The 8,834-nt window shown below is 43.7% G+C and overlaps 1 protein-coding gene across 1 annotated transcript in view; it reads left to right on the top strand.

Moving 5' to 3' along the window:
• pcdh12 (protocadherin 12) overlaps positions 1-7,895 on the top strand; it is a 15,919-nt gene extending 8,024 nt beyond the window's left edge. The window contains exons 3-5 of the mRNA XM_070836436.1: positions 1,500-1,651; positions 6,259-6,429; positions 6,659-7,895. Of these exons, the coding sequence (XP_070692537.1) occupies positions 1,500-1,651; positions 6,259-6,429; positions 6,659-6,921 (586 nt within the window). The 3' untranslated portion in view covers positions 6,922-7,895. The remainder of the gene's footprint in view (positions 1-1,499; positions 1,652-6,258; positions 6,430-6,658) is intronic.
• Positions 7,896-8,834: the final 939 nt, after the last annotated feature.

An 8,834-nucleotide genomic window follows, 5' to 3' on the forward strand; every position in this document is an offset into this window, starting at 1 on the left:
ACCTGTTGCTAAGCAACCACATCACTTAAAAACAGCATAAATGAACTCAGAGTCAGAGACACGTTCACACCTCATCGTTAGCGTGATGATGATGATCTGTCTCTGATTAGCTTGTTAGCTTGTTGTTAGCTTGTTGTTAGCTTGTTGTTAGCCAGCTAGCGGCTCCTCTCTGCTCTGAGCTGAAGGTTTATCAGGACCTCCTCAGGCTGCTAAACAGAGCTGATGGGCCTGAAGCGACACTCTTCTTCTTCTTCTTCTTCTTCTTCTTCTTCTCTTTGTTGACGTGTTGACAGACAGAATCTGATGAACTCCTCGTCTGTTTCTGACCGACTGACCTGCTGTGACTGAAATAACAGCAACAAACAGGACGACAGAGTCACAGGAAGAGTGTCTGATAACCCCGACCACCGTCTGTGTGTGTGTGTGTGTGTGTGTGTGTGTGTGTGAGTGAGAGTGTGTGTGTGTGTGTGAGTGAGAGTGTGTGTGTGTGTGTGAGTGTGTGTGTGTGTGTGTGAGTGTGTGTGTGTGTGTGTGTGTGTGAGAGTGAGTGTGACAGGGCAGGCTATAGCAGATCTATCTGAGTGATTCAGAGTCACTGACAGGAAGCAGCTACCTCATGAGCTACCTCACCACGATGAGATTAGATCTGACATCACACACAGACACACACACACACACCTTACTGTAGTTTCTGATCATCTCTGACTATGATCCGAACATCTCGGCCCTCATATGAAGCAGCTCCACTGTCCTGCTCAGAGAAAAGACAGAAACACCAAACACAATCAGGGTTAACCAGCCGGTAAGCAGCCGGTAAGCAGCCAGTTAGTGTGACTCCACGGCCTTCGTGGCTCATCGCTGCTGCCAAGAAGTTATTTAGATGAAAAGTATAATAATAACTAATGTAAATCTTTGCTGAAATAAATACTGAGGACTTCACTGTCATCAGACTTTCATCTCCAGAACAACAAGCTGCTTCACTTCAGACTTCAGACTTCAGACTTCACTTCACACACTCACACAGTGTCAGTGTGTGTGTGTGTGTGTGTGTGTGTGTGTGTGTGTGTGTGTGTGTGCTATCGATGGATCTGTGTTGTCTGATCTTAACTCTTTAAACCTCTGTGTCCGCCTGCTTTTCTCAGGATTGATGATGTCTGTTTGTGTACGAAGGTTCAAATGTTCAGCCGACTGTTATTGTTGTTTTATTTCATCATCTCAGACTTTAGTTGTGTTTTCTGTAAATTCAGTTAAAAGCAGCAGCAGATTTCAGTGTTTCCCTTCATGAATATTCATCTGGATAAATATTCAACTCTTTTCTCTTATTTTATGAAGAACATCAATAATGAGTCGGTTGATTAGATAAAACTGACAGTCAGACGCAGCGCTGGGATCCAGCCAAGCTTTAAGGCGTATTGATCCTGTTTGTTGGAGTACCTGACCGTGTGTGTGTGTGTGTGTGTGTGTGTGTGTGTGTGTGTGTGTGTGTGTGTGTGTCTCAGATATGGAGGCCAGGACTGCTCTGATTGGCAGAGCACCAAAGACAGCGGACACGGAGAGAGCGAGGCTGGAGACATGGACTGGGAACCAGGAAGAGACTCCCCCATCGACCCCCAGCTGGAGGAGGGGCTCAGCAACCTGATCACCACCCCAGGTACACACACACACACACACACACACACACACACACACACACACACACACACACACACACACACACGACAAATCAAAGTCAGACTTCAGTATTTTCACCAAACTGAAGATCAAACTCAGTTTCCCTCCGTTTATTTACATGTTAGTACTTTAATACATTTCTCTGTGGTTAGATCGTATGTTACTCTGAATATTACTTCATATAATACTTCATATATTACTTCATATAATACTTCATACGTTACTCTGTAAGTTAATTTGTACATTAGTACATACATTTGTTGTTATATTCCTTTAAGTATGAAGTACGTTTGTCCATGATTCTGTGATTTACTTCATGTTACCTCATATATTACTGCGTATATTATATTATTACTCTGTAGGTACGTTTCTACAAGAGTCTTTGTCAGTGACGTAGCATGTTATTGTCACTGTATATACTACTTCATAGATTACTTCATACATTACTTCATACTTACTTTATATACTACTTTGTAGATTACTTCATAGATTACTTCGTAGATTACTTTGTGGATTACTTCGTACGTTTGTCCATGATCGTCTGTGAGGTACCTTATAATGACTTTATATGTTACTCTGTATATTTACTCCATTACGCTGAATATTCCACCTTTATTCTCTGTTTGTTAATTATGTATTCCTCCGTACGTTTCTCCATCACTTTTTATATTACTCTGTAGATTACTCCGTTACTCTGTACATTACTTCATCATTACTTTACATATTATTCTATATATTACTTGGTGACTTTCTCTAAGTTAAGGTATATTACCTCCTATATTACTTCACAGTTACCTTGTACATAACCTCGATATGACTCAGTGTTAATCGGTTTGTTTCTCTATGAGGTGACTTCATACATTACTTGGTGTTCTGCCTGGTGTAGCTGGTGTAGCTGGTGTGTGACTCCACGTGTTGCTGCGTATGTTACCGTAGCTCTTGACTTCAGAAGGTGCTCAGGGTGGTGCTGCTGTTTCTCCGTGTTGTCTGACAGTGTTTCTCTGAGCGTCTGTAAACTGAACTGGTGTCACTGAGTTTAGCTGCTGAAACTCTTTGATTCATCAGGACAAAAAGCAGCTGATCTTTGACCCCGGCTCGACATCCAGACATACAATGGACACACAATGTAGAAAACAGGAAGCAGGAAATAACACAGTGGCAGGTTATACATCCACATCCACCCACATCCACTCATCGGCTGTTTCACTGCACCTCCTAATGTTTGTCAGATCCAGACTGCCGATAGACGTGTTTTCTTCTGTCTTTATCTTCAAAATCTCCCAAAACTCCAACAAACATGTCTCCTTAGAATCACTTCAGAGTCCCCATGAGGTTACAACAATGAATATGAGTACGGAAAGTGTTAGCATGCTAGTCTCATTAGCATGCTATGGTGGTTAGCATGTTAGAGTTATTGGCATGATAATGTGATTAGCATATCGTCATCATTAGCATCTTATGGTTATTAACAAATAGTTTTATCAGCATGTTGATGCTATTTTAGCGTTGTTAGCATGAGAGTTTGTATTGGTTTTTTTTAGCATCTTATGGTTATTAGCAGATAGCGCTACCAGCATGTTTGTTATTTTAGCATTGTTAGCATGATAGTGTCAATGTTATTAGCATCCTTACTTATTCAGGTGTTATCTTTGTGTTTTCAGCATATTTATGCTGTTAACGTGTTTCTCATTCATTTGAATGAGCTCATTAAGGTTAGTAGTGTCTTAATATCAGAGGTTATTTAGTACAGTTTTGACATCATTGTATTTCACTTCCATGCAACTACACACTTCTGTACTTTTACTTCACCACATGTATTTGAGGTACAGTTTATACATATAAAACACGTGTTATGCTTATATGACATGTTTCAGGACTATCAGGTAGCTAATCTACACAGTAGTAGTTAAAGTACTAAAGATTTCCTACAGAAGAAATATAACCTTTACCTTTGATACTTGAAGGAGCCTGTCCTACATTTTGCTGATAATTCTTATGTATTTTCACTCAAGCAACATTTAATATTTTGAATTCAGTAGTAGTAGTATCTCCACTTCAGTGAAGGATCTGAACGGTTGTTATCGCTGAGAAAGTTTTAGTTACCGACTTTGAAAAGATGGCGGTCTGATGACAAACGCCCTTAAGGCTCATTGTTTAGCTGGGAATTCCACAGTGGGACCTACGTGTGTGTGTGTACAGTATATATATGTGTGTGTGTGTGTGTGTGTGTGTGTGTGTGTTTTAAACAGTGTCTTCCTGGTATTGTGGTGTTTAGGGGCCCCGGGGCGAGTGGAGGGGTTTACCGCCTGATGATGGTAGAGCGAGCTTCACTTTATGACGGGAGAGAGAGAAACAAAAGGAATGAGTGGGAGTGTGTGTGTGTGTGTGTGTGTGTGTGTGTGTGTGTGTGTGAGGGTTGGCTCACCTTTACCCTGCAGGCTGTTTCATCAGTGTAACTCACACCTGAGCGAGTGTGTGTGTGTGTGTGTGCGTGTGTGTGTGTGTGTGTGTGTGTGTGCGTGCTCGATGAAGCCGTCACATTCCTTCTCATTTCTCTTTGTCTTCTTCAACAGATGAATCACACAAACACAAACCCTTTACTGTTTGTTCAGGCCTCAAGATGAAGCTGTGGGTGTTGAGAGCAGAGTGTGTGTGTGTGTGTGTGTGTGTGTGTGTGTGTGTGTGTGTGTGTGTTTCCAGGTGTTATATTGCTAACTATCATATGTTTATGTGGTGTGTCAAACATCTTCTCTTGTTTTTCTATCAGTTAAGACTTTATTTCTGTGGTTTGAGGCTCTGAAATCAGACACCAAACAAGATAAATCACTTTGAAGTGGTCTGGATCTTATTTCAGAGAAAACATACCTATAAAGTGCTGAAATTAAAGAACACATGTGGTGATACGCTACATGTTTCTTTGTGTCAACAAGTCCAGTAAAAAAGAACCGAGCTGAACCCTTTTTTCAGTGAAACTATAAATCTGAGTCATTTATTTCTTCACTATTGAGACACTGATGTGTTTTTGTCTTGAATCGGTATAGACGAGGTAGTTTGGATCTGAACCCTTTAAAACACCAGTTACACTAAGTCCTGTGAGCTAAAATCCCTGTTTTAGTGAATAGAGTCTGGTGTGTGTGCAGAGAGCGATAGAACGGCTGTTTGTGGTTAAACCCAAACCATTCAGACAGCAGGTTATGGACAGAGAGGAACCAGGGTTAAAAACAGTGGAGTGACCCTTTAAATAGTAGAGACTGAGACAACCAGTGCTGCATGTCGCACAGAGATGATTCTGTCAGTGAGAATATAATAACACGTGTGTGTGTGTGTGTGTGTGTGTGTGTGTGTGTGTGCTCCAGCTCTCTTGTTTCCTCTCTTGTCACCTTCCTGAGCTTTCTTCCACATGTATGAAGTGACTCCAGCTGCATGCTGGGAGGCTCTTTCATGATTTTGGACTAAATTAGATCAGATGAAACTGAAATAGACCCAACAGGGAGGACAGGACACCCAGAGGATGTGATGAGGAGCAGATCAGAGAAAACGGGCGGATTAGACGTTAAACCTGTGGACCTCATGTGTAACAGGATGGATGGATGAATGACATGAGTGTGATCGTCTTGGACGTGTTGTTTGTGATTCAGACTCAGGATTGTGTTTTCACGCCTCTTATGGCGGTGTGGTCGTGGTGTTGAGCTGTGCGTAGGGAGCGTGGGACGCCGTGGACGGCAGGAAACGCCTGCTGACAGCAGCCAGATAAAACCAGTGCAGCGCTTCCTTCTTCTCTTCCTGCCTTGTTCTCATCCAGCAGCTACAGAGAGACTCTGATCCTGTTCCTGTCCTGTCCTGTCCGGGATTCAGACTGAAAAACTCAGAGTTTCATACGAAGTTTTACTTCACGTTTGTTGCATTGACAGATTTCAAAATAACAAACAAACCTGGAGGAGAAAACAGAGTTTAGGGGCTGAGAGGTGGACGTGGACGCCGTGACGTCACCTGTTGCTTTGTGGACCGTTTTGAAGCATCGAGTTTATGTTAATGGTCGTCGCCATCTTGGGTTTTTGGAGCCAGAAGTGATGTTTGTTCCATGAAGACCTCCTCTGATTGGTCAGGTTCAGGCAGGACCCTCCTCTGATTGGTCAGGTTCAGCCAGGACCCTCCTCTGATTGGTCGGGTTCAGTCAGGACCCTCCTCTGATTGGTCAGGTTCAGCCAGGACCCTCCTCTGATTGGTCAGGTTCAGCCAGGACCCTCCTCTGATTGGTCGGGTTCAGTCAGGACCCTCCTCTGATTGGTCAGGTTCAGCCAGGACCCTCCTCTGATTGGTCGGGTTCAGTCAGGACCCTCCTCTGATTGGTCAGGTTTAGACAGGAACCTCCTCTGATTGGTCAGGTTCAGTCAGGACCCTCCTCTGATTGGTCAGGTTCAGTCAGGACCCTCCTCTGATTGGTCAGGTTCAGTCAGGACCCTCCTCTGATTGGTCAGGTTCAGTCAGGACCCTCCTCTGATTGGTCAGGTTCAGTCAGGATGATTTCTGGCAGAAAGTCGCAGGCTGACAAACATCTGATGTGGATCTTTGTCTCTTTGTCTGCAGACGATGTCTTCGCAGAGATCGACGATCCCGCCTGGATGGCCAGACTCTCTCTCCCGCTCGCCGGCGACTACCACGACAACATTTTTGTCCCTAACGGGCCTCCGTCCCCTGAGAGTGAGCTCCCCCCCCGGGACGGCCTGGACTCCTCGTCCTCCTCCTTCTCCACCTTCGGTAAAACATTAACGACTCAATGCTCCAGTCGTTTTCCTGATCAATTCATGAACTGCTGAATGTCAGAAAACAGTAAAACAACACTAATAAAATGTGACTTTAACACAAAGACCTTAACAAAAGTCCACTAACCCTGAAAACCAACAAATATCACAAGTAGTATGAAATATTTAGAGCAGCAGAGCAGAGTGACACCTCCTCTTCCTCCTCCTCTTCCTCCTCCTCTCAGGTAAGACTCCAGAGAAGGACGGCCCCCTGGGCGGCGCCCTCCTGTCTGAGGTCAGCACGCTGTTTGAGATGCTGATGACGCAGAAGGCCGACGCCCACCCCGGCCCGCGGCCCGACGTCCTGTACCGACTCTCTGCGGCGTACCGTCGCTCGCTGGGCCTGGACGGCTCCGCTGCTGCTGCCCCCGGCGCTGCCCCAAGGAACTCTGGGAACGCGGAGAAGAGGGCGGGGCCTCAGGACTTTATCAAAAAGTCTATTCATTGAACACTGGAGGAGTGTGTGTGTGTGTGTGTGTGTGTGTGTGAGAGTGTGTGTTTGAGAGTGTGTGTGTGTGTGTGTGTGTGTGTGTGTGTGTGAGAGAGTGTGTGTGTGTGTGTGAGAGTGTGTGTGTGTGTGTGTGTGTGTGTGTGTGTGTGTCTGTCTGTGTGTGTGTGTGTGTGTGTGTGTGTGTGAAGAGTGTGTGTGTGTGTGTGTGTGAGGAGGGAACATGAAGCTCATCATGTCTGATTCAGTAAAAACAAAAGTGTTTCCAGCTGGTAGAAAATAATATTCTCCATTTTAATCTGCTGTAAAAAATGTCAAATTGAGTCCAGACTGTAAAATAAGCTCCCTGTGTGAATCTGAGCTGACGGGACGTCCTAGAATCAGTCTGACCGGCTGTTGGGGAGCAGAGAGGCAGGTAATGCTTCCACACTGGAAGAAGACTAAACACGAGGTTATTACTGTGGTCAGTGTTTAACCCTCAGGTGTAATTAACAGTGAGTGAAGGACAGGGAGGAAAACAGGAAGTGGAGGCAGGAACTTCAGAGATGAGCGTCAATGGTGAACGTGGATGTTGAGTGTTTTTGACTGATGGTGACACATAAAGCACCGAGGCTCCTGATTGGACGGACGGACCGTCACTCAGGACCTCATGAGCTTGGCTATGGTTTTGTTTTTTGGTCGGAGGGAGACTTTGCTTTGTCTTTTTGTTTTTCCTGAAGACCGGAGACAGAGAGAGTGCAGAGAGGAGAAGAGTTTGTTGAGCAGAATCAGCGTGGACGCGGCCTTTTCAGGATGATGTCATGTTACAGGTCGCACCTGCTCCAGCTGTCTGTTAACTTATTGTCTCATTGTTGTCTGAAGCTTTTTTAAACCGTATTTTTCCAAGCAGATGAACAGCACTTTGTACAGTTCTTCACTTTTTATATCAAGAAAACGTTTGTGAATGTCTTTTTTTTGTTTTGTAATTCAAAGTTTGGTTTTGTAACGTTTTCAATAAAATGTGTATCATGTTAAACTGAATTTCTGAAGAGGAGAGTGTTTTCATGTCATTTGAAGTGTGAAGTGAAGTGTGAACTGAAACAGCATTCAGAACTCCATTGGAAAAACATCTAATTCTATAAAAACAGCATTCAGAACTCCATTGGAAAAACATCTAATTCTATAAAAACAGCATTCAGAACTCCATTGGAAAAACATCTAATTCTATAAAAACAGCATTCAGAACTCTATTGGAAAAGCATCTAATTCTATAAAAACAGCATTCAGAACTCCATTGGAAAAACATCTAATTCTATAAAAACAACATTCAGAACTCCATTGGAAAAACATCTAATTCTATAAAAACAGCATTCAGAACTCCATTGGAAAAACAGGTGATTTTAATACATTTGTGTGTGAAAACTGTTCTGTGTGAAGGAGGTGCTTGTGTGTGTGTGTGTGTGTGTGTGTGTGTGTGTGTGTGTGTGTGTGCACAAACATCTGTTCACATTATGTGGACTTTCTTTGGGATCAAACATTTGGTCTCCACAAAGTTAACTGCTTATTTTGGGATTGAAGAGGTCAGAATGATGGATGCTTGAGGTTTGGGTCTTGCAGTAATGAGCAGTGAAGGAAACACAGGTGCCCAAATGTGAGAGGATGTTTCTTTAGTGCAGAGCGCCCTCTGATGTTCGACCGACACATTACAAAGCATCAGCTTCCTGTAACACAGTCACATGACGTCTGTAGTCAGCTGAGACCTGCCTGTTACTGTAAACCCACCGTGTCCACAGCCACAGCATCACAGCTGCTGTGGCTGTTTGATTTGTTGACACAATTCATGAGATTAAAGTTAATGATTCTATTCTTGGTTCTGCTTTATCCACATTTTTATCACCACAGAAGAAGAACAAAGGCTCCAGTTTTTGTGGCTG

This window comes from Pempheris klunzingeri, chromosome 9, assembly GCF_042242105.1.
Source record: "Pempheris klunzingeri isolate RE-2024b chromosome 9, fPemKlu1.hap1, whole genome shotgun sequence".
Classification (NCBI taxonomy): domain Eukaryota; kingdom Metazoa; phylum Chordata; class Actinopteri; order Acropomatiformes; family Pempheridae; genus Pempheris; species Pempheris klunzingeri.